The sequence below is a fragment of the Nicotiana tabacum genome, chromosome 14, assembly GCF_000715075.1.
Source record: "Nicotiana tabacum cultivar K326 chromosome 14, ASM71507v2, whole genome shotgun sequence".
Taxonomy (NCBI): Eukaryota; Viridiplantae; Streptophyta; class Magnoliopsida; order Solanales; family Solanaceae; genus Nicotiana; species Nicotiana tabacum.
The window spans coordinates 10503683-10529957 of NC_134093.1; the positions used below are offsets into that span (position 1 = coordinate 10503683).

Genomic DNA, 26275 nt, shown 5'->3' on the forward strand with positions numbered 1-26275 from the left:
ATATGTGGATTTAAACATGCAAATTAGTAAAAATTTGGGATTTTGAAGAAAAACCTAGAAAGTGGTATTCTCGAATTTTTACCATGAAATTGTTATAGGTAAAGTTTTATCTTCGAAAAATTTCGGAATCCGGGCTTGTGGACCCGAAGGTGAATTTTTGTCGACTTTTCGAGCGTAGTTGGAAATTATTTAAAGTGATTAGTTATGGGTATTAGAACATATATTGATTGATTTGCACGTTGTTTGTATAGTTTTGGATAGACAAACATCGGTTTGAAGTGTTATTGTGGCGTTGAAGCCGGCTATAGAACTTCAGTGTGAGGTAAGTCTCTTGTCTAACCTTGTAAGAGGGAATTTACTCCATAGGTGATTTAAATTAATATTTGCTTCTAATTGTGGGGGCTACGTACACACGGGGTGACGAGAGTCCGTACGTAGCTACTAATTATGCTATGTCCGGGTAGTTTAGGACCCAAATCATGAACTACTTGTAATGTTTGCATCCTTTATTAATTGAAATACTTGAATTTTTGTACAAATTACTCGACCGTTAATAGAAATTGTGCATCCTTATGTGTTAGCCTTGTGATAGCTTTTCATTCTGGAGGTTCATAAAATGTTCTCCTTTCTTGTGGAGCGGGCCGAACACCTCAGTAGTATAGATGCATCTATGGTTCGTGTCGTTCGACCTTCGTCAGTATACACATTATTCCGGATTGGGCCAAATGACCTCGGCAGAATCGTGCGTTATATCGTTTGTAGCCCGAATATTCGCAAGCAAATCCTCCCACTGATGCCTGACATTTTATTTGGTATTCCATATTTGTTTGACAATTATACTTGACATTTTCTGAGCTGTTTTGATAGAATACAAGATTTAGAAATTTATGCCTTAAAGGAAATATCTGGAAGACTAGGTAACATACTAATTCACCCCATTATTTCCATGTGCTTCATATCTGCTCACGCTTTTATTACGCTACTTTATTGGACCTTTAGTAAATGTAAATGTCGACCTCTCGTCACTACTTCTTTGAGGTTGTACTTGATACTTACTGGGTACGCATATATTTATGTACTCATACTACACTTGCTGTACATTTTTGTGCAGGTACATATATGTCTAGTGATCTTTTGGGCGCAGAGGCGCAACAATCGCGGGGACTTACAGTGAGTTGCATTCCACGTGACAGATCCGGAGCATACAGAGTCTCCATCATTGTTATTTACATACTCTTGTCTAATTTGTATTCCAGACAGATGTTGCAATTTATCATATTTCCTAGTTGATGCTCATGTACTTGTGACACTGGATTTTGGGGGTCTTTCAGGTTGTTTCTTATTATGGTACGTGTAGATACTTTCACTTACTGTGTAAATTTTATTTCATACAGTCAAAATAAGGAAAAATATTGATTTCAAAAATACTAAAACAGGTAATTAAATTGGTAAATTACCGTTGGCTTGCCTGATGGTGGCGTTAGGCGCCATCACGACCCATAGAGGAAATTAGGTCGTGACAACATAGTATCAGAGCACTAGGTTCACGTAGGTCTCACGAGTCATGAGCAATTCTAGTAGAGTCTTACGGATTGGTACGGAGACGTCTGTACTTATCTTCGAGAGGCTATTGGGTTGTTAGGAGCACTTCCTTTCTTGATTCCCTTATCGTGCGGTTTGATTCCATTGAGGCTTGTGCCTTTATTTCCTTCCTACTCATTCTTATATGATGTTGAGTGCTCATGTAAATTGGGTATCGAGGAATTTCAGGGGTACTACAGATGTGGAGCAGGATGTTTCTCCCTGCGCATTCAAAGAAGTTATTATTATCTTCTTGCGAAAGGAGGTTCTGTCATTTCAACTCAGTATCGGTAATTTCTATGGTTTTGAGGCTATGCACGGTGTTGGTGTAATAGTAGGGTGCATTTCTATATGTCGAGATCGTGAACGACTAAAAAGGGAGGATTTCTCAATACATGGTTTAAAGGTGCAGTATTTAATTTTAGCAAAGGAAAGGCGATTGGACTATAATGTTCAGGTTTGGGTTGATGGAGTAACGAGACTTGGTATTTTCGAGTGTGGTGGAATTTTTATTGTGATGCGGCATCGTCGTCCTTGTTTGAATGCATTTTCGGTTTGCCGGTGCTAGGGTCTTTTTGATTTTGCCTTCGGGGCGAGGTGTTGTGAAATGGTGCCTGAGCTGCGGTGTGCAGCGATTTAGGGGTCGAATTGGTATTTCTAATGTGACAGCTCGAGGAAGATGATCTTTCGATAGGCTTAAAGCTGGTAGAAATTCATTACCTCAGGTTTACAGTGATGGATTTTGATTTGATGCAACACTGGGTAACAATGAATGAGGAAGGACATGGGGAGGTGTCTTGCGGTGATTAATTTACTAGCAAGTCAAGTATAAGAAGCGGAAGTCGAGAAGTTGCTTAAAGGAGATAGTTTGACTGGAGTGGGAGATGTAGAGTAACATGTGAATCCTATGGTAGGATAGCCACATACCTTGAGAAAGTGTTGAACGATTTGGAAATCGTAATGGAAGGTGATTTGGTCTACGTATCTTATTGGGGATGATAGTTATTGTACGAAGAAAGGTTTTATGTGGCCGTAGGGGTTTTCTTGAAATGAAGAGGGGTGTGAAGATTTTATTATCGTTTCAGATACGATATGACTTGAGTTTGGATGATATTGTTGAACTCTCAGTTGATGTCAATAGGGAATGAACGGATTTGTACAGCTGGTGGATGAGTTTGGGCTCAGGGGCACTTACATATTTCGTGGTAGTTGTACCCCGTACGACTTCGTGGGAAGATGTCGGTAAGGAATTCCACAGGTGGGTTATCTCCCATGAGCAAGATATCGGTGCAAGATCATGGTAATTGAGAAGGAGGAATCATTGGGGACTCAACATTATGTAATTATAGCTTAAAGCTAAGTGGGGGAGCCCTACCGTCTATGATTGGATCATGTGGTTGTCTGCTTGTGCGGGTTCTGGCTATCGGTGCATTGGTGAACTATTTATGACTAAGAAAAGAAAGACACCAGGAGTAATTTGAGTAAGGAACTTAATAAATGTGTGCAAAACTCCGTCTTATCGATTCAGTCGGTTGCTTGCTTGTGAGGGTATTCATTTACTAACAGAGCAATAGAGGTTGGTTATATTTGAGACCAGGCCAGAGTGGGAGACTCTCAACAACGGTCCCAGAGAGTTCAAGAATTAAAGTGCAGAGCCAAAGGATTTCGAGCCAAAAGGACTTGGAGTGTTCTATGTTATCATCGGGTATGCGGTGTAGTATTGGAGGAAATGAAGAAATAGCTTTGGATTTGCAGGAGGTCTTGAGGAATGGGTACATTAGTTGGAAATGCCATTGTGTGCATGAGGAAGGTATGAGATGACTCATGAGTATTGAGACGATGTGGTCTCGGGATGCGAGACACTCGATATGAGTGCAGATTTAGTTCGTTATCTTTTGAATGGAGCTTCTATTATCTCCAAGGCAAGTCAAGAGTAAATTTAAAGGAATTAGGTCGGTTAGTAATAGTTGAATCAACATGACTGTGGTTTGTGGTTGTACGCGTGGTCATGAGCACCACTACACTTTGTTTGATTTTGGAAGTATTTGATTCAAAGGGATTTGTGGTGTAAATGGATTTCCAGAAGAGTTGCGATGGTTTAGACCACCGCTTGAGGTTTGTATTTTCTGCGGTTTGGGGATCCAGTTGCGTGTTGAATTGGTTCTTCTGAAATGAGCTGAGCGAAGGCTTTTCTAGCCAATGAACTGTTCAGTCTACAAGTAGTTCAGGAGTTATGATGAATTCTGGTATTTTCGCATAACGGCATTTTACGTGCAATGAGAGACATGGGAAATTGAGTTGAGGATCAAGGTTGTGATACGGAGTTGTCAAGAATGTCACAGGCTCAGATGAGCAAGGGCAAATTCAGATGTTCAGAGTAAGCTGGCATTTTCTTTAGTGTCACCCGAGAATGACATTCTGGGTAAGAGACTTTGGGTGTTGATTTGTGAGTTCTTGAATTACCTTACATATTAGCATGGTCGGTGGTATAGAAATGCAGACTTTGCTACCTGGTGCGGAATGGTTGTGGGAGCGTACCCCACGGGGTGATTTGTATCAGTGAGGCTTGGTAGTCACCTGATTGTTATAGATTGAACCAAGTATGGAGATTTTGATGATATCGCTAATGTGTGAGTTTATACTAGAGTGGCATTCTATTCCTTAGACTGTGGACTGTGTGAGTTTGTTTCGGATTTAACGACTGTTATTGTGTGTCATGGAAAAAGGTTATTGTGGATTTTTGGAAGGATATTGGCTTAATATGGTATGATCAGAATCGATGTGAGGTCCCGTGTAGCTTTTAGTGTTATGTGAGCAGGATGGCTCTCAAGATGCAGGTCATTCATTGCACCTTAGTTGTACTTGGGTTTCATTGCGTATGGCGCTATCCGTCTCCCTAGGGAATTGTATTATGCACTCGACGTGCTTGTGGCCGATATTCGGGCATTTTGTAAGAACAAGAGTCACGGCTTGATGTACATTTTCTTCTTGATTGTTATGTGTGGATCGGGTTGCATGCTGCAATAGTGAGACGTTGAGTATGGTTCCACATATTTTTTTCTATGTATTTTGTTTCTCATTCACTGAGGAGAGTTCATAGCGTCTGTTCGACCATTTTATTTGCTACGCGGGCTGGGAAGTTCCATTCCAGAGTTCACTTTTCCTTATGTATCACATTCAAGTTCGTAGCCTATTGGCGCATGGTTGGCGTCGTACGAGATCTTGGTCGGTGTTTGAGGTAACTTATTTCCTGGGTAGCTTATACTGGGTAAGACGAGACTATTGGACCTAAAATCAGTGCAATCAGATTTATACAAGGTATATTAAAGAGAGAATATCGTTATTCTGTTCAGAATGAGGTTATGGTCCTTGTCAGGAGAAGTGACTCCATGATTTGATTGATTCAGCAGGTGGTTATGAATTTCTACACATCTTCTCTGTCATCACAGCATTGTGAGGATTGAAATCGGGCTTATTTGTGTTATAAGGTGTATTGCAGGAATCAACTTCGTGAAATTTTAGCTATTGTGGTTGGGGGATGTGACTATGGGCAACCGATTTATGTGGCACGTGGTGTGATTTCAGCACATTTGCACAATCATGTTTTAGTATAGTGTGTGGTGATTGGTACAGTGTTCGTATGTTAGAGTCAGGTATTGTTAAGAAATTCGGACATTGGAATTTGGTTCTAAGGATTATTGATTAAATAAAAGGGAGGACCTTTAGTATGGCTCGAGCTGAGGTGCCAAACTAGGATTGTGATGGCATGGGTAGGTGCACAAGGTGTTAAACGGTAATTTTGGACAACTCTGGAGTAGTTCTTGGCACGCTTGATGATGAACGTATGTTTAAGTTAGGGAGAATGTAATGACTCGATCGGTCGTTTTGAACTCTGGTGTGTCGTTTGGTGGTTTGAGGCCTTGAGTAGCTTCACTTCAAGTAATGACTTGTAAGTGTGGTCGGAATCAAATTTCGGGAGGTTTGCAGTTGACGTGGGAAGAAAATTCTAAATTCGGAAGCTTTAAGTTGGAAGAATTGACTAAGGTTTGTATTTTTAGTAAACGACCTCGAAATAGGGATTTGAAGGTTCCAATATGTTCATATGATGATTTTGGACTTGGACGTATGTTCGGGTCGAGTATCGGATGTCCCGGTAGTATTTCAACGCTTATTATGGAAAGTTAATATTTTAAAAGTTTAAAAATTTCCTAAGTTTGGGTTGAAGTGGATTTTGATGTCCCGGGGCCTCAGGTGTTTTTCGGGATAGTTTCAGGTCATTTTCCCATGTTTTTCTACTGCTAATGCTGGTTCTGGTGTCCTTCATCATGGACGCGTGGTGGCTATCGCGTTCACGATAGAGGATTTTTGGGTCAGGTGTAGGTTACACATCGCGAAAGTGACCAAGAGGTTGCGAATGCGGAGAAGAGCATGGGGAACCTACGCGAATGCGAGAGGGCGGTCGCGAATGCATAAAAGGAATTGGGGAGCTGGTCCTAGAGAAGTTTGGCCTTCGTGAACGTGGCTTGTGGACTGCGAACGCGAAGGGTATTGGTCACAAGGCTTTGCGAATGCGACAAGAAGGCCGCGAACGCGAAGAGTAAATATGGAGACTGAGATTTTTGGCCTTCGCGAACGCGATCGCCTTTCTGCGAACGCGAAGAGTAACAGACCTAAGCAGATTGGTTTTAACACGGGGTTTGGGTTCATTTCACACATTTTCCAGACGGCTTGGGCGATATTTGGAGCTCTTCTAGGGTGTATTTTCATCATCTGATGCAAGGTAAGTGACTTCCACATCATGTTAGTGAAATACATGGATTATATGTGGATTTAAACATGAAAATTAGTAGAAATTTGGAATTTTTAAGAAAAACCTAGAAATTGGTATTTTTAGATTTTGACCATGAAATTGGACATGAAATTGGGAATAAAACATATATTTAAGTTCATAAGGTCATGGGTAAAGTTTATGTAATGACCCAACCGGTCATTTGACTTTTAGAACCCCGTTCCTCTAAACAAAATTTTTTCATATGTGCTTTTATTATTTTATGACTTGCGGGGATGGTTGGTTCGGGATTTGAAAGTGTTCGGGTTGAAATCGGAATACTTGGTTCCTTAAGTTGGCCTTAAAATGCCAAGTTTGACTCCGTTCAATATTTTTTAGTAAATGACCCCGGAATCGGGATTTGACGGTTCCAATAGGTTCGTATGATGATTTTGGACTTGGGCGTATGTTCGAATAGTGGTTTGGACAATCCGGGAGCGTTCCAGAGCTTAATAGTGAAAATAAACTATTTGAAGGTTTGATATTCTTTAAATTTGGTTTGGAGTAGGTTTTGAAGTAATTGAAGTCCGTTTGAAATTCCGAGATCGGGAATAGTTCCGTAATGTCATTTAAGACTTGCACACAAAATTTAGCGTCGTTCGGAGTAGTTTAAGTACGTTTCGGCGCATTGAGAGTGAATTGAAGAACTCGAAGTTCATAAGTTTGATTCAATTGGTTTTGGGGTGTGATTTGCAGTTTTAATGTTGTTTCGGGCGTTTCGAGAGTTCGAGCAAGTCCGTTTTAAAAAAATGAAAAACCTAGATTTTTATAAAAATGAGATTTTAACCACGGAAATGGTTATGGAATTGGATGGAAATTGCATATTTGAGTTCTTGAGATTATGGGTAATAATTTCCTTTGAATATTTCCGGAATTCGGGCACGTGGATCCGGGGTGAATTTAAGAAATTTACCATTTTGGATAGGGTAATTTATTTAATAGTCGAATTTCTAATTATTGAGCATGTATTAATTATTTTATATAACGTTTTGATAGTTTCGGATTTTTCGAGACCAAATTGAAATTTTACGTGACATTGTGATCGGGAAGTGGGCTTTGAGACAAGGTAAGTCTCTTGCCTAACCTTGTAAGGGGGAATTTACCCCATAGGTAATTTACATTAATAATTGTTGCTAATTGTGGGGGCTACGTACGTACGAGGTGACGAGAGTCCATGCGTAGCTACTAATTATGCTATGTCCGGGTAGTTTAGGACTCAAATCATGAATTATTTGTGATAATTGCTCCTTTTATTTAATTATATTACTGGAATTATATTGTAAATTATTAGAGAAAATAGTAAAAGATGAAACTTCATATACTTGAATTTTGTGTAAATTATTAAATTGTTATTAAAGATTGTACATCCTGCGTGTTAATATTATAATAACTTCCCATTCCGTAAGTTCATAAGAAAATGTCCTCCTTTCTTGTGGATCGGGCTGAATGCCTCGGCAGAATAGATGCATCTATGGATCGCGCCGCACGTCCCTCGGCAGTGTACATGACACTCTGGATCGGGCTGTACGACCTCGGCAGAAATCGTGCCTAATAATAACAATTACACGATATTTTGATATTTTAATTGCAGCTTGTGAAGCTAATTGATAAATTGAAAATTATTAAAATTTAATGAATTAATTATTTCTGCTTGTTCAGAAAATTACTGTTTTTCACCTAAAAATCATGTTTAATTAATTATATTCTATTATGATATTATTGACCTTTAGTGAGAGTCAAAGTCGACCTCTCATCACTACTTCTTCGAGATTAGGCTTGATACTTACTAGGTACACGTTGTTTACGTACTCATGCTACGCTTGCTGCACTTTTTGTGCAGGGCCTGAGACAGGTACTATCAGAGGACCTACTGAAGCATACCCCAGATACCCCGAGACTTAGTGGTGAGCTGCTTCTTGAGTCGTTCTGCAGCCCTTGAGTCTCCTCTTGTATTTGTATTCTGTCTATTTTATTTCAGATAGTATTTAGAATTTTGTATAATCTAATAGATGCTCATACACTTGTGACATCAGGTCTTGGCACACACACTAGTAGAATTTGTGGATTTAATTATTTTACTTGGGTTCTAATTTATCTTATTTTCTCATATATTTCTTAATTTTTGAAATTTCGAAGAGTTTGATTACTCGGATAATTTTTAAAGAAATGAATATATGTTTAAATCATTAGTTTGCTTGCCTAGTTGGGATGTTGTATGCCATCACGACCTATAGGTGAATTTAGGTCATGACAGTTTATCTTCGAAATATTTTGAAATCCGGGCACGTGGGCCCGAAGGTGAATTTTTATTGACTTTTCGAGCGGAGTTGGAAATTATTTAAATTGATTATTTATGGGTATTAGAACACATATTGATTTATTTACACGTTGTTTGTATAGTTTCGGATCGACAAGCATCGGTTTGAAGTGTTAGAGTGGCGTTGGAGCCGGCTATGGAACTTCGGTGCGAGGTTAGTCTCTTGTCTAACCTTGTAAGAGAGAATTTGCCCCATAGGTAATTTGAATTAATAGTTGCTGCTAATTGTGGGGGCTACGTACGCACGAGGTGACGAGAGTCCGTGTGTAGATACTAATTATGCTATGTCCGGGTAGTCTAGGCCCCAAATCATGAACTACTTGTAATGTTTGCATCCTTTATTAATTGAAGTACTTGAAGTTTTGTGCAACTTACTCGACCGTTAATAGAAATTGTACATCCTTATGTGTTAGCCTTGTGATAACTTCTCATTTCGGAGGTTCATAAAATGTCCTCCTTTCTTGTGGAGCGGGCCGAATGCCTCGACAGTATAAATGCATCTATGGTTCGTACCACTCGACCCTCGACAGTGTACGTATTATTCCAGATATGGCCGAACGACCTCGGCAAAATCGTGCGTTATATCGTTAGTAGCCCGAATATTCACGAGCAAATCCTCCCACTGATGCCCGACATTTTATTTAGTATTCCATATTTGTTTGATAATTATACTTATCATTTTCTGAGTTGTTTTGATAGAATACAAGATTTAGAAATTTATGCCTTAAAGGAAATATTTGGAAGACTAGGTAACATACTGATTTACACCATTATTTCCATATGCTTCATATCTGCTCACGCTTTTATTATGCTGCTTTATTGGACCTTTAGTAAGTGTCGATGTCTACCTCTCGTTACTATTTCTTCGAGATTAGACTTGATACTTACTGGGCACGCGTTGATTTATGTACTCATACTACACTTGCTATACATTTTTGTGTAGGTACATGTATGTCTAGTGATCTGTGGTCTTTTGGGTGCAGAGGCGCAGCTATCGCGGGGACTTACGGTTTGTTGCATTCCATGTTACAAATCCGCACAGAGTCTCCATCAGTGTTATTTACATACTCTTGTCTAATTTGTATTCCAAATAGATGTTGCAATTTATCATATTTCCTAGTTGATGCTCATGCAATTGTGACACCGGGTTTTGGGGGTCTTTCAGGTTGTTTATTATTGTGGTACATGTAGATACTTTCACTTACTCCGTAAATTCTATTTCATACTGTCTAATTAAGGAATAATATTAATTTAAAAAATATTAAAACAGTTAATTAAATTGGTAAATCACCGTTGGCTTGCCTGACGGCGGCGTTAGGCACCATCACGACCCATAGCGAAAATTGGATCGTGACAGCTCATCTCAATAACTTTTGGGCAGGTTAATGACCCGCCCATTTATTGACTCAGCACATTTTAACCCGTCCAAATTAGTCCAACCCGTCTATTTCACACCCATGCAGTACCTTTTTTATCTACACGAAATCAAAAGGTTTCATTGGAAACTTGAAGGACAACTGTACAACTAATAGAAAAAATTTATCCACCCCCTATCACCAGTGAAACTAGAAAATTATACAAGTGAATTAAAAAAAAAGTTAGAATGTTACTGTTAGGAATTTAAATTTATGGCTAAAGCAACTTTTGAAACCCTTCCACTATAATATTTGAATTTGTTTTCTTTCCAAGAGTATTCAACAGCTCATATATAATCCAAAGGTTTTTTTAAATTTGCATAATATAATTTTCGACGAAGTGTTTTCTGTTTAAACCCCTTCGCTCCACTTAGTTTTGCCACTGCTCCCGATACTTAGACAAATTTATTATTTTGTCATGGTTAATGAAAATTTAAAACGAGAATGTGTACTAAGTGTATTATACAAAATTATATTAGTTTTTATTTAAATGCACATTCGGGAAGTATGTGAATCATCAAAGTCTTTTGCCTCAGTTTTTATTTTTTTGAACAAACAGGAAATATTTATATTAAAACTATATAGTGTTTAGTACATCACTTACATACTTTGTGTCGCTTAGGACACATTGATTACCTAGGCTTGCTAACACATTGCAAGCATCATAAGATAGATTTTTAACAAAAACATATTGTTCTTCTAGTTCATTTCTCAAAAAAGATTCTACATAAGAAGGCGGTTGAACAAAATGTCTTTTCCCCTTTGCTTGAGTATTTGCCTTCTTTGTCAATTGATGAGCTACATTATTCCCTTGACGGAATACGTGCTGGAGGGCTACTTCCTTCTCTTGGCGTATTAACAACCTGCATTCATTAACAATGTCGTCATATAATCTGTTACCTTATTGTATAGAGTGAATTACCTCCGTGGAGTCTGTTTCTATTTCAAGAGGGAACATTCCCCATTCCTGCGCTGTTCGGAGTCCCTCTAGGAGTGCCTTGATTTCTGCCTCTAATGATCCGTTTGCATGGGTAGATTTTGCAAAACCAACCACCCAACTTCCATTAGAATTTCTGAATACACCACCCAGGCCACATTTTTGGTTGTTGTTTTTGAAACTTGCATCTATATTTAATTTGAAGCATCCTCTTGGTGGTTTGTGCCATCTTACTTTGATTGGGATATTGTTTTGAGGGTTTTGGCTTTTTCCCGTTAGGAGATTGAATTCGGTTGCCTTTTGAATAATTATATCACAGTTAATAGGATTATAAGTGCTGTTTTAATTATTGCTATTCCTATTTAACCAGATATACCAGATGGCAAAGGGAAAGAAAGATTTCCAATTAATAAACTTGTTCTTTAGTACGTAGTCAAAGTCTTTTAACTGAAGAAGCCAATGGTAGCCTTATGGTTTAAAAACGTTTTGCTATCCTAGACTATCCCAAAAGTGTTTGGTGATTTTACAATTAAAGAAAATATGGGTGATGGATTCTTCTTCATTTCTTTTGCATGTAGGGCAGATTGGATCTATGTTTATACCAATATTAGCAAGGTATTTCCTACATGGTATCCTATTGTGAAGACATTGCCATAAGAAGAGTTTAATCTTATTAGGACAACTTAGATCCCAAATCCATTTGAAGTCTAATTGGTTGTTTGGAGGGGGCTCTATAAGGTTGTAGCAAGTCTTAGTAGTGAAAAAACCTTTTGTAGTTAGTGACCATATAGGAATATCACTTGTTACTCCCTTTGAACGAATTTTAACTTTTGAAATTTTTTCTTTGATGTCATTTGGGATGTTAATAGTTAATTTACTGAAGTCCCATTTTTTTCCACTATAGATGTCCTTAATTTTTAGGGAATAATCACTGATCGAGAGGGGTCCTTCCACAACATTTCTAAGGCTTCCTAAATTGGGAATCCAATGAGTATGCCATATATTCATATTAGTACGATAGTGGGGTGACCATGTAATACCCCTTGAACATAATTCCCACTCCATTTGAATGCTTTTCCAAATGAAGGAGTGCTTGTTTTTAGCAGTACTAGTTCCATAAGAGGTGATGATAAGTCTAGCCCAGGGGGTTGTGGCATTGGTAAGGATTAATTCTCCATACTAGGCTAGCTAAGGTGCACATATTTTTAGCATTAGCATTATGGATGCCAAGACCTCCATTGGATTTTTGTTTGCAAATATTAGACCATTTTACTAGGTGAATGTTTTTCTTTTATGTGGTAGTACCCCATATAAAATCCCTTTGAACATTATCTATGTTATTTAGGATCTTTTTAGGAAGTAAGGTGTATTGCATGTAGTGGTTTGGTATTGAATTAAGGCACGAGTGGGCTAAAGAAGTTCTTCCCGCTATATTAATAAATTTCATTTTCCAGGCAGCTAATTTTGTTCTCATTTTATCAATTATAAATTGATAATCTACTTGCCTTGGTCTTTTGATTAATATAGGGAAACCTAGGTAGGTACCAAAATATTCACTTTTTTTATTACCCAGGCTATTTGTAACAACATTAATTAAAGAAGGCGGATAATTTTTTGAAAAAAGGAATTTTGATTTTGAGGTAATAATACTTTGTCCGGACAATTTACAAAAATAATCTAAACCATTATTAATAGCTTGGCATGATTTGTTATTAGCTTTAGACATTAATGTAAGGTCGTCTGCAAAAAATAAGTGAGAAAAGTTAGGGAATTTTTTTCCTATGGTTATTGGATCCCATTTTCGGATATCAACCTGATGATTTATATATCTGGATAACATTTCCAAGCATAGGATAAAGATGTAAGGTGATATGGGATAACCTTGACTTGGCTCGAAGAATTTAGTGATGGAGCCATTAACTAATATTGCTATAGAGCTAGTTGATATACAATTTAATAAAAGTTTGGAAAATTTATGTCACGACCCAAATTTCCCCTCCGTATGATGTCGTAACGGAACCTAATCTCTACGACTAGGTAAGACTAATATTTGCGGAATAATGAAATGAAAACATAATTTTAGCAACTAACCGTTCAAAAATACACAGCAATCCCAAAACCCGGAACATCGTGAATCACAAACTATAGAGGAAAATCTAGTGTCTCTACAGATTAGAGTTTAACAAAGGAAAAATACAGAACATAATGAACATGAAAAAGAGTAGAAGGGGACTCCGAGGTCTGCGTACGTGAAAAATATACCTTGAAGTCTCCAAAGCTGTCCCGGCTCACTGATAGTGCGGCTGATAAGGAGTACCTGGATCTGCACATGAAAAAAATATGTACAACAGAGTAGCATGAGTACACCACAATCGGTACCCAGTAAGTGCCAAGCCTAACCTTGGTCGAGTAGTGACTAGGCCAGGTCAGGGCCCTACTGGTATATATATAATAAAATAAGATAGAATGAAATACCGCAGTAAAATAAAGACTGAAAATTAACAAAATGAAATCATAGAAGACAACAGCTCAGTACACAGATATAACAACAGGGGATCTCCCGAGATACCGTCTCGTAATTCCAAACGTAAATGTGCAGTACAAGGGGATCTCTCAGAATACCGTTCTGTAGTCCCAAAGTAAATATGCAGTACAGGGTGATCTCTCGGAATACCGTTCCGTAGTCCCAAAGTAAATATGCAGTACAGGGGGATCTCCCGAAATATCGTTCTGTATTCCCAAAGTAAATATGCAGTGCAACAATCAAAATACAACTACATCGCGAAATCTTATGATTTAGACTAAGTACCAGTCATGGAAAAAACAGAAAATTCATTAAGCATGCTGCACAGAGTTCTCATAAGCAACTAGGACACGTAGACATGTTGTATTAGACTAAACAGGATAGCTACACATATTGGAATAACTCAATTAAGAATGAAAATAGATTAATACTCATAAAAATGGTATAACTCAAAATAAAAGGAAAACAGGTTGCTGCTCAGTAAGAAAATCGATTTTTTCCACAACTAGTCCGTGTACATACTCGTCACCTCACGTACACGATGCTCATATATAAAAAATAGTACAAATCCTGCGGGGAGTTCCCCCCACAAAGTTAGGCAAGCCACTTACCTCGAACCAAGCTCAATAATCGGTCACAATGGCTTTCCCACGAATATCCGACTCCGAATAGTCCAAATCTAGCCAAAAGCAATCTAATTAATGATATCAACACTTTAATAAATATTCCAAAATTAACTCAAAAATCGCCCGTGAGACCCACGTCACGAAATCGAGTAAAAGTCGTAAAAATACAAACACACATTCACTCACGAGTCTAACTATATAAAAATTACTCAAATCCGACCAGAAATACCCTTTCAAAACTCGAAATCTTTGTTGATGAAGTTCTTCCAATTTTTTCCCTATTTCAACCCCAAAATCCGAAATTAAATGATGAAATCAACCATAGATTAGTGGAATATAACCATAAAGGAGTTAAGAATCGTTACCCAAAAACTTCCTCCGAAAATCTCTCCAAATTTCGCCTCCTACCGAGCTCTCAATCAAATTTTGAGTTATGAACCAAAAACCCTCGATTTTGAACTTTAATTCTGCCGAGATATGTTTCCTTAATCGCGATCGCGGTAACACCCTCGCGATCGCGAAGAACAACTTCGCTGCCCCATTATTTTACACTACGCAAACGTATAACTCTCCATGCGAACACGATGAAATAGCTCCTCAGACTTTCGCGATCGCGACTGATCTCTCGCGATCGCGAAGAACAACACCCAATTCCACTGCTGCCTTATTTCTTCTTCGTGAACGCGGCTTAACCCACGCGTACGCGATGCATAACCTGATGAACCTACGCGATCACGTTCCATTCTTGGCGAACGCAAAGAGATAACCCAACTGGTCTCCCAATTACTCTACGCGATCGCGAGCCTTCTCACGCGATCGCGATGAAGGAAACCAGCTACAGAAAACCAGCAAACCCTGCCAACTCCTTAAGTCCAAAAATGACCCGTTGAGCATCCGAAACATGCCCGAGGACCCCGGGATCCCAACCAAATATACTGACCAATCCTAAAACACTATACAAACTTAGTCGAGCCCTCAAATCACATCAAACAACGCTAAAAATCGCAAATCACCCTCCAATTCAAATCTTAAGAACTTGAAACTTCTACATTCTACAACCGATGCCGAAACCGATCAAAACCACGTCCGATTGACCCCAAATTTTACTTACAAGTCATATTCAATACTACAGACCTACTACAACTTCCATAATCGGATTCTGACCCCGATATAAAATATTTCACTACCGGGCAAAAACTCCAAAAATTCGACTTTCGCCATTTCAAGCTTAAATGGGCTACGGGCCTCCAAAACACAATACGGACATGCCCCTATATCCAAAATCACCTAACGGAGCTAACAGAACCGACGAAATTCCATTCCGGAGTCATCTTCATACAGTTCTGACTACGGTCCAAATCCTAAGGCTTAAACCTCTATTTAGGGACTAAGTGTCCGAAAATACTCCGAAACCAAAAACAAAATGTCCAGGTAAGTCACCTAAGCAGAAAAAGGTACGGGGGAAACAGTAAATAGGGATCAAGGCTATTACTCTCAAAACAACCGGTCGGGTCGTTACATCCTCCCCCTCTTCAAACACTCATTCGTCCTCGAACGTGCATAGAGACATACCTGAAGTGGTGAAAAGATGAGGATAACGGCTGCGCATATCCTGCTCGGTCTCCCAAGTCGCCTCCTCGACTGGCTGTCCCCTCCACTGAACCTTCACTGAAGCAATGTTCTTTGACCTTAGCTTTCTGACTTGCTTGTCTAAAATAGCCATTGGCTCTTCAACATAAGATAGATACTTGTCCAATTGGACTGAGCTGAAATTCAATACGTGAGTCGGATCATCGTGATACTTCCGGAGCATCGAAATATGAAATACCGGATGGACCCCTTCTAGGCTGGGAGGTAAGTCAAGCTTATAAGCAACCTCCACAACACGTCGCACCACCTCAAAAGGACCAATGAACATTGGGCTCATCTTGCCCTTCTTTCCGAATCTCATAACGCCTTTCATGGGCGAAACCCGGAGCAAGATCCGCTCTCCAACCATGAATGCAATATCGCAAACCTTTCGGTCCGCATAACTCTTCTGTCTAGACTGGGCTGTGTAAAGTCTATCCTAAAGCACCTTAACCTTTTCCAAGGCATCCTGAACCAAGTCCGTACCGAATAATCTGGCCTCGCCCGGCTCAAACTAACCTACTGGGGACCGACACCGCCTACCATACAGAGCCTCACATGGTGCCATCTAAATGCTGGACTGATAACTATTGTTGTAAGCAAACTCTGCAAGTGGAAAGAACTGGTCCCAAGCACCCCCAAAATCTATCACACACGTACGAAGCATATCTTCTAATATCTAAATAGTGCGTTCGGACTGCCCGTCCGTCTGAGGGTGAAATGTTATGCTCAACTCAACCCGAGTACCCAACTCATGTTATACAGATCTCCAGAACCGTGATGTAAACTGTGTACCCCGGTCAGAGATAATAGATACCGGCACGCCATGAAGCCTGATGATCTCACAGATGTAGATTCGAGTTAGCTGCTCGGAAAAATAGGTAGTCATCACATGAATGAAATGAGCTGACTTGGTCAGCCTGTCCATAATCACCCAAACTGCATCAAATTTCCGCTGAGTTCATAGGAGACCAACAACGAAGTCCATAGTGATCCGCTTCCCATTTTCACTCCGGAATCTTTATCTTCTGAAGCAACCCACCCGGTCGCTGATGCTCATACTTCACCTGCTGGCAATTTAGACATCTAGCCACATACTCTACTATGTCCTTCTTCATTCTCCTCCACCAATAATGCTGCCTCAGGTCGTGATACATCTTCGCGGTACCTGGATGAATGGAGTACCGCGAGCTGTGAGCCTCCTGAAGAATCAACTCATGCAAACCATCTATATTGGGCACACATAGCCTGCCCTGTATCCTCAATGCACCATCATATCCAATAGTGACCTTCTTGGCATCACCGTGCTGGACCGTGTCCTTAAGGACAAGCAGATAGGGGTCATCATACTGACGTTCCCTGATACGATCATAAAGGGAAGACCGAGAGACCACACAAGCCAATACTTGACTCGGCTCAGAAATATCCAATCTCACAAACTGGCTGGCTAAGGCCTGAACATCCAACTCCATGGGCCTCTCTGCTGTTGGTAGATATGCTAAGCTCCCCAAACTCTCTGCCCGACGACTCAAAGCATCGGCCACCTCATTGGCCTTCCTAGGGTGGTACAAAATGGTGATATCATAATCCTTAAGCATCTCCAACCACCTCCTCTGGCGCAAATTAAGATCCTTCTGCTTGAACAGATGCTGCAGACTCCGGTGATCGGTGTAAATCTCACAAGGAACACCATCCAAATAATGGCGCCAAATCTTTAGGGCATATACAATAGCTTCTAACTCAAGGTCATGGACAGGATAGTTCTTTTCATACACCTTTAGCTATCTGGATGCGTATGAAATCACCATATGGTTCTGTATCAATACCGCGCCGAGACCAATCCGCAATGCATCACAATATATACAGTATAAGACCCTGAACCTGTAGGCAATTCCAATACTGGGGCTATAGTCAAAGCTGTCTTGAGCTTCTGAAAACTCTCCTCACATTCCTCTGTCCACCTGAACGGAGCACCCTTCCGGGTCAGCCTGGTCATAGGTGCTGCAATAGATGCGATTCCCTCTACAAAACAATGGTAATACCTCGCCAAACCAAGAAAACTCCAGATCTCTAAAGCTGAGGACAGTCTAGGCCAACTCTGCACTGCTTCAATCTTCTTTGGATCCACCAGGATCCCCCCACTCGATACTATATGACCCAAAAATGCCACTGAGTCTAACCAAAACTCACACTTTAAAGTTTTTGCATATAACTTCTTTTCTCTCAAGGTCTAAAGTGTAGTCCTCACGTGCTGCTCATGATCTTCCCGAGTCCCAGAGTACACCAGAATATCGTCAATAAACACAATGATGAATGAATCAAGATAAGTCCGGAACACACTGTGCATCAAGTGCATAAAAGCTGATGGGGTATTGGTCAGTCCAAAAGACATCACAAGGAACTCATAGTGACCATACCGAGTCTGAAAGGGAGTCTTCGGAAAATCTGGCTCCCGAATCTTCAACTGATGATAGCCGGAACGTAAATCAATCTTGGAAAACACTCTAGCACCTTGTAACGGATTGTGACTTTGTTCAACTGGTGGTAATCAATACACATCCGCATAGAACCATCCTTCTTCTTCACAAATAAGATAGCAGCACCCTAAGGTGACACACTGGGGCGAATGAAGCCCTTATCAAGCAATTCCTATAACTGCTCCTTCAACTCCTTCAATTCAGGAGGAGCCATACGATATGGAGGAATAGAGATAGGCTGAGTTCCCGACAACAAATCAATGCCAAAATCAACATCTCTGTCGGGCGGCATGCCCGGAAGTTCAGTTGAGAATACATCTGGAAAGTCCCTCTTTACTAGAACTGACTCAACTGCAGGGGTATCAATACTGACATCTCTCACATAAGCTAGATACGCGTCACACCCCTTCTCAACCATTCGTTGAGCTTTAAGAAATAAAATAACTCTGCTGGGAGTATACTCTAAGGTACCTCTCCACTCTAATCGCGGTAAACCTGGCATAGTCAGCGTCACGGTCTTAGCGTGATAATCAAGAATATCATAATGGGGCGACAACCAGTCCATCCCAAGATAACATCAAAATCTACCATGCTGAGTAATAATAAGTCGACTCTGGTCTCAAAACCACTAAGAGCTATCAAACGCAACCGATACACGCGGTCCATAACAAGAGAATCTCCCACAGGAGTAGACACATAAACAAGAAAACTCAAAGAATCCCGTGATACGCCCAAATACGGGGCAAATTAAGAGGACACATAGGAATATGTACACCCGGGGTCAAATAATATCGACACATCTCTATGATAGACTGGAACAATACATGCAATGACTGAATCAGAACCAACTGCCTCTGTATGAGCGGAAATGGCATAATATCTGGCCTGGCCTCCCCCTCTAGGGTGACCTCTATCTCCCCGACCTCTACCTTGGGCTGGCTGAGCAGGTGAGGTGGTAGCTGGTGCTGTAATCATCGCCTGGGGACCCAGTGGAGAATGTTGTGGATGAGAAGTCTGTGGAGGTGCACCCCTCCTAAATTTGGGGCAATCCTTCACCATATGGTGAGTGTAGCCAACTCAAAACAAGCTCTGGGAGGGCGTGGCTGGCTCGGACCAGGTCTGCTGGACTAGCCACTAGGAACACCCCGTGCAGGAGGCACACTAGATACTGGCAGTGTATAATAAGGTTCCCGGGGCCTAGAAGGGACTAGAATACCACTGGCGGCTAGAAGAGCTGAATGATCGGGGTGACTCACATAACCTCTACCATGGCGAGCTGTTGGGGTCACGAGCACCAGAATAAGAACTAGTCTCTCGATACCTCTTGGCCTACCTCTCCTCTCTATCCCTGGGGCAAGCCTGCCCTCCAATCTCCTGGCGATACTCATAACATGCTGATAAGAAATATCCATCTCCAACTCCCTGGCCATACTAATCCGGATGTTGGGGTGGAGTCCCTCAATAAACCGTCGAACCCTCTCTCGAACTGTGGTAACCAAGGCCGGTGCATGTCAGGCCAAATCACTGAAGCGAACTGCATACTCTGACACAGTCATAGATCCCTGGTGCAGTTGCTCAAACTCCGCATGCCATGAGTCCCTGAGGCTTTGAGGAACATACTCTCTCAAAAATATGTCCGAGAAGTGAGTCCATATAAGTGAAGTTGCCTCAGCCGGACTACTCCACTCATAAGCACGCCACCACTGATAGGCTACTCCTCTAAGCTGGAATATAGTAAAAGAAACCGCTCTCGTCTCTGCTACGCCCATAGTACGGAGAATACGATGACACTCCTCTATAAAACCCAGAGCATCATCTGTAGCCAATTCGCTGAAGGTAGGTGGGTGGTACTTCGTGTACCCCTCAAGTCTGAGCTGCTCCACCTACGAAGTTGCTGCCCTAACCTCGGGCCGATTTGGAGCTACCGGCTGCATTGGTACAATCTCTGGACCTGGTCTACCTTAACCCGCTACTCTGGAGTACTGGCGACGGGATTCTGTGCTCCTCCCCCGGCCTGAGATGTGGCAAGAGCAAGTGGAATCAATCCAGCTTGAGCTAAGGTGCTGAACATGCTCAAAAACTGGGCTAGAGTCTCCTGGAGGGCTGGTGCAGAAACAAATACCTTAGGTGTCTGCCCTCCAGCTGGAGCTACTGGGGACTCCTCTGTAGCAGCTCGTGCGGGTGCTATGGTTGCACAACGTGGATGTCTTCGGCCTCTACCCTGGCCCAGACCTCTCGCGGCTCTAGCAAGGAGCACGGGTGCTTGTTCATCAGATCTGCTTGTACATGTCCTCACCATCTGTGAGAGAATAGAATACAGAAGTTTAGAATCTTTGAAGCCAACAATTTTCGCACGACAAGGAATCAAAGTAGTGAAATTTTCCTAACAGTTCCATAGCCTCCCGAAGATAAATACAGATGTCTCCGTACCCATCCGCGAGACTCTAATAAACCGGCTTGTGACTCACGACACCTACGAACCTAGAGCTCTGATACCAACTTGTCACGACCCAAATTTCCCCTCCGTATGATGTTGTGACGGCACCTAGTCTCTACGACTAGGTAAGCCTAACATTTGCAGAATAATGAAATGAAAACATAATTTTAACAACTAACCGTTCAAAAATACACAGCAATCCCAAAATCCGGAACATCGTGAATCACAAACTACAGAAGGAAAATCTAGTGTCTCTATACATCAGAGTTTAATAAAGGAAAAATACAGAAGATAATGGACATGAGAAAGAGTTGACGGGGTCTGCGGATGCGGTAGATATACCTTGAAGTCTCCAAAGCTGTCCCGACTCACTGATAGTGCGGCTGATAAGGAGCACCTGGATCTGCACACGAAAAAATATGTGCAGAATAGTAGCATGAGTACACCACAATCGGTACCCAGTAAGGGCCAAGCCTAACCTCGGTCGAGTAGTGACGAGACCAGGTCAGGGCCCTACTGGTATATATATAATAAAACAAGATAAAATAAAATACCGTAGTAAAATAAAGACTGAAATTTAACAAGAATGAAATCATAGAAGAAAACAGCTCAGTACACAGAGATAAAAACAGGGGATCTCACGAGATACCGTCTCGTAGTCCCAAACATAAATGTGCAGTACATGGGGATCTCCCGGAATACCGTTCTGTAGTCCCAAAGTAAATATGCAGTAAAGGGGGATCTCTCGGAATACCGTTCCGTAGTCCCAAAGTAAATATGCAGTACAAGGGGATCTCCCGGAATATCGTTCTGTAGTCCCAAAGTAAATATGCAGTGCAACAATAAAAATACAACTACATCGCGAAATCTTATGATTTAGACTAAGTACCAATCAAGGAAAAAGCAGAAAATTCACTAAGCATGCTGCACAGAGTTCACATAAGCAACTAGGACACGTAGACATGTTGTATTAGACTAAACAGGATAGCTACACATATTGGAATAACTCAATTAAGAATGAAAATTGATTAATACTCATAAAAATGGTATAACTCAAAATAAAAGGAAAACAGATTGCTGCTCAGTAAGAAAATCGGTTTTTTTCACAACTAGCCCGTGTACATACTCGTCACCTCACGTACACGATGCTCATATATAAAAAACAGTACAAATCCTACGGGGAGTTCCCCCCATAAAGTTAGGCAAGCCACTTACTTCGAGCCAAGCTCAATCAATCGGTCACAATGGCTTTCCTACGCATATCCGGCCCCGAATGGCCCAAATCTAGCCAAAAGCAATTACATATCATAAATACAACCATAATAGACTCATCTAATTAATAAAATCAACACTTTAACAAATATTCCGAAATTAACTCAAAAATCGCCCATGGGGCCCACGTCACGAAATCGAGTAAAAGTCACAAAAATACAAACACACATTCACTCACGAGTGTAACCATATAAAAATTACTCAAATCCGACCACAAATCCCTTTTCAAAACTTGAAATCTTTGTTGAAGAAGTTCTTCCAAAGTTTTTCCAATTTCAATCCCAAAATCCGAAATTAAATGATGAAATCAACCATAGATTAGTGGAATATAACCATAAAGGAGTTAAGAATCGTTACCCAAAAACTTCCTCCAAAAATCTCTCCAAATTTCGTCTTCTGCCGAGCTCTCAATCAAATTTTGATTTATGAACCAAAAAACCTCGATTATTAACTTTAATTCTGCCCATATATTTTTCCTTAATCGCTATCGCGGTAACACCCACTCGATCGCGAAGAACAACTTCGCTGCACCATTATTTTACTCTACGCGAATGCGTAACTCTCTACGCGAATGCGATGAAATAGCTCCTCAGACTTACGCGATCGTGACAGACCTCACGCGATCGCGAAGAATAACACCCAATTCCAGTGCTGCCTTATTTCTTCTTCGTGAATGCGGCTTAACCCACGCGTTCGCGATGCATAACCTGATGAACCTACGCGATCGCGTCCTATTCTTGGCGAACGCAAAGAGATAACCCAGCTGGTCTCCCAATTACTCTACGCGATCGCGAGCCTTCTCACGCGATCGCGATGAAGGAAACCAGCTACAGAAAACCAGCAAAACATGCCAACTCCTTAAGTCCAAAAATGACCCGTTGAGCATCAGAAACATGCCCGAGGACCCCGGGACCCCAACCAAACATACTGACCAATCCTAAAACACTATACAAACTTAGTCGAGCCCTCAAATCACATCAAACAACGCTAAAAATCGCTAATCATCCTCCAATTCAAATCTTAAGAACTTGAAACTTCTACATTCTACAACCGATGCCGAAACCGATCAAACCACGTCCGATTGACCCCAAATTTTGCTTACAAGTCATATTCAACACTACAGACCTACTCCAACTTTCAGAATCGGATTCTGACCCCGATATAAAATATTTCACTACCGGTCCCAAACTCCAAAAATTCGACTTTCGCCATTTCAAGCCTAAATGAGCTACGAACCTCCAAAACACCATCCGGACAAGCCCCTAAATCCAAAATTACCAAACGAACCTATCGGAACCGACGAAATTTTATTCCGGAGTTGTCTTCACACAGTTTCGACTATGGTCGAAATCCTAAGGCTTAAACCTACATTTAGGGATTAAGTATCCCAAAACACTCCGAAACCAAAAACAAAACCTCCCGGCAAGTCACCTAAGCAGAAAAAGGTACGGGGGAAATAGTAAATAGGGGATCGGGGCTATTACTCTCAAAACGACCGGCCGAGTCATTACAATTTAAGAGGAAAATTGAAGTACCTAAGAGTGTGATGTACAAAAGACCATTCTTAACGATCAAAGGATTTTTCTAGATTAAGTTTTTGGATCATGTGACCTTGTTTGCCTTTCGGTTCCTTTAGATTGAAAACTAATTCTTGAATGATGATTGTATTATCAGAAGCTCTTCTATTTTTCATGGAGCTGGCTTGAAAATGACTAATAATTTGTTCTAGGAATGGTTTTAGGCGATTTACAAGAATTTTTGTAATTAATTTGTAAATAGTATTGCAAAGGCCAATTGGTCTAAAGTTTTTAATGTTATTAGCATTTGGGATTTTTGGGATAAGACAAAGATATGTTCTATTTATGTCTCTAGGGATTTCTTGACTTTTGAAAATATTATGACAAAGATTCATTACAGAATGTCCTATAATTTTCAGTATTTTTGGGAAAAAAATGGGTGAAGGTCATCCGGCCCTGGGGCTTTGAAGGGTTTAAAAGAGAAAATAGCCGTCTTAATTTCAATGTCTAGTAAAGGATTATCTAGTGATGTAAGGTCTAAATTAAGGTGTGTGAAATAGCTTTTCAGTGGACTATCCCAGTCTGTTAAAGGGTGAGAGGTGGTGAAAGCATTAGTAAAGTAATTAAGAACGTGTGACAAGATCAACTGGTGTTCATTGAGCCAATTTCCAGCATCATCTTTAAAGTAATTAATCTTATTTCTTCTTCTCCTATTAGATGCTGAAATGTGTAAAACCTTTGTGTTAGCATCTTCTTCATTTAGCCACATTATCCTAGATCTCATTTTCCAGTAGTCCTCCTCTATTCTTAGGATATCATTATATTCCCTTTTTAAATTATATTCTAGTGTTTGAAGGAAATTACTCTAGGCATAGTTGCTGGATTTTTGGATTCCTTGGAGCCTTGCTAGAATTTTTCTTTTTTTTTTTCCCATTATATCACCAAAGGTTCTGTCTTTCCAAGGCCTAATACTATCCACAAAGTTTTTGCTAGCACTACAATAATCTATTCCATACCAATTGTTTTAACAATTGTTTGAAATTCAGGATGCTTACACCAAAAGGTTTCTAGTCGAAAAGGTTATTTATGACCTTGTTTATTTCTAGGAATTAGTTCTACTAAGATTGGGTTGTGATCTGAATAAATCTTAGGAAGGTGGATTATAGAGCTTTTAGGGAATAGTTCAACCCACTCTTCATTTCCTAGAATTTTGACTAATCTTTCCATAATGAGGCCCTTATTTCTTTGTCTATGATTTGACCAAGTATATTTGCACCCTTTATAGTCAAGATCTATTAAATTACAATTGTTAATCTTAGACCATAGGTAATTAGCTCTATTATTGTTAATAGGTCTTCCACCAAATTTCTCATTAGAACCCAAAATGTCGTTAAAATCTCCTCCTACCATCCATGGTCCTTTATAGTCTGTACTAATGTTCTCTAGGTTTTCCCACATAATGTTTATATTATACTTATCAGTACTAGCATATATTGAAGGAAAAATTCAATTTTTACGAATAGGTAGTACCTCTATTGTTGCATGAATTTCTTGATTCCCACGGATGAAGTTGTGGACAGTGACCACTTCATGGTTCCATATTACCACCATGCCGCCTGCCTGTCCTTCAGCTGGCACTTCTATCATCTCCGAGAAGCCAAAATCATGAAACATTTCAGTAAGATTTCCCATCCTAGTCTCCAACAAAGTCACCATGCAAGGCCTGTGTGTCTATCATCTCCCTAAAATTCCTCCTAAAGTTGTCATTGTTCCCGCCCCTTATGTTCCATATAATGAAATTAGTTGGACGATTCATATATAGGTTTAGGTTCATATTTTCTGGATCCCCATTCTCCCCCACTTCATCTAGAAGGACATGATTCCTTTGAGTGATGGAACTAGAATCATGGCTCTGTTGCCCACTGTTGGATCCTGGGGTGGTCTGATGTCCATCGAGAACTTGTATAGTGCTAGGGGCAGTTGAGCACATGCCTCTTCTCTTCCATCTCCGTGAAGAGATACACTTTTACCCCGTCTAGGTTTGAGAACTCTAGGACTTGTTCTAAGCCTAGGTTGAGGGGTTCCTCTTCCTCCTCCATGGTTGCTTCTTCGAGTTCTGGTTCCTGCATTGCTTGGTGGTGTGGTGGTGATGCTTGTTGGTATATAGGAGCAATTGGTTGCTCCTGGGCTTGCTGTGTGTTCTCCCATGGCATCAAGATAGGATTTAGTTGGGATAGCATTTCTGGTGGAAAGAAGGGTATGTCTAGGAGGGCATTCTGGGGATAGATTGAATTGAAATATGATGGCATATTTCATTGGTTCCTCATTGCATGCACCAAGTGTGGGTTCAGGGATGGAGTTAAGGGGTGAAGAATATTGTTTAGCCAAACCTGATTGAGGTAGTTGTTCATTGCAAGCCTCATTCCCCCGCTTACCAATTGCGCTAGGTATTGAGTGTTGTGGAGGATAACTATCGACTCCTGGCCATTGATTTGAAGATTGAATGAGACTACATGTCCCATTAGACCCATTTCCATCCACGAGCCAGTCTGGTAATCCTGAGCTTGTGGAGGTTGGACATAAACAACTTGAGGATTTTCTAGTTGTGGAGGGAAGGGAGGTATGTTTTCCATCGTTTGAGATCTGTGTTGTCTTAGTGTTTGGATGAGTCTGTGCCTTCTCCTTAGAGTTGATGGGAGTCTTGGCATTTTTTAT

The 26275-nt window shown here is 40.6% G+C and overlaps 1 protein-coding gene across 1 annotated transcript; it reads right to left on the reverse strand.

Annotated features, from left to right (window-relative positions):
* Nucleotides 1–10944: 10944 nt before the first annotated feature.
* Nucleotides 10945–25252, reverse strand: LOC142168804 (uncharacterized). The gene is made up of 3 exons (XM_075229959.1): nt 25091–25252; nt 11064–11375; nt 10945–11004 (listed from the first exon to the last, which is right to left on the reverse strand). The coding sequence occupies exons 1-3, from the start codon at nt 25250–25252 to the stop codon at nt 10945–10947; spliced, it is 534 nt and encodes a 177-aa protein (XP_075086060.1).
* Nucleotides 25253–26275: the final 1023 nt, after the last annotated feature.

Coding starts and splice junctions, on each gene's coding strand:
- LOC142168804 (XM_075229959.1), bottom strand. CDS start 25,252: ATGGGAAATCTTACTGAAATGTTTCATGATTTTGGCTTCTCGGAGATG. Junction 11,376..25,090: donor AAATTCATGCAACAATAGAG/GTACTACCTATT, acceptor ATTATTCAAAAG/GCAACCGAATTCAATCTCCT. Junction 11,005..11,063: donor TAGAAACAGACTCCACGGAG/GTAATTCACTCT, acceptor TAATGAATGCAG/GTTGTTAATACGCCAAGAGA.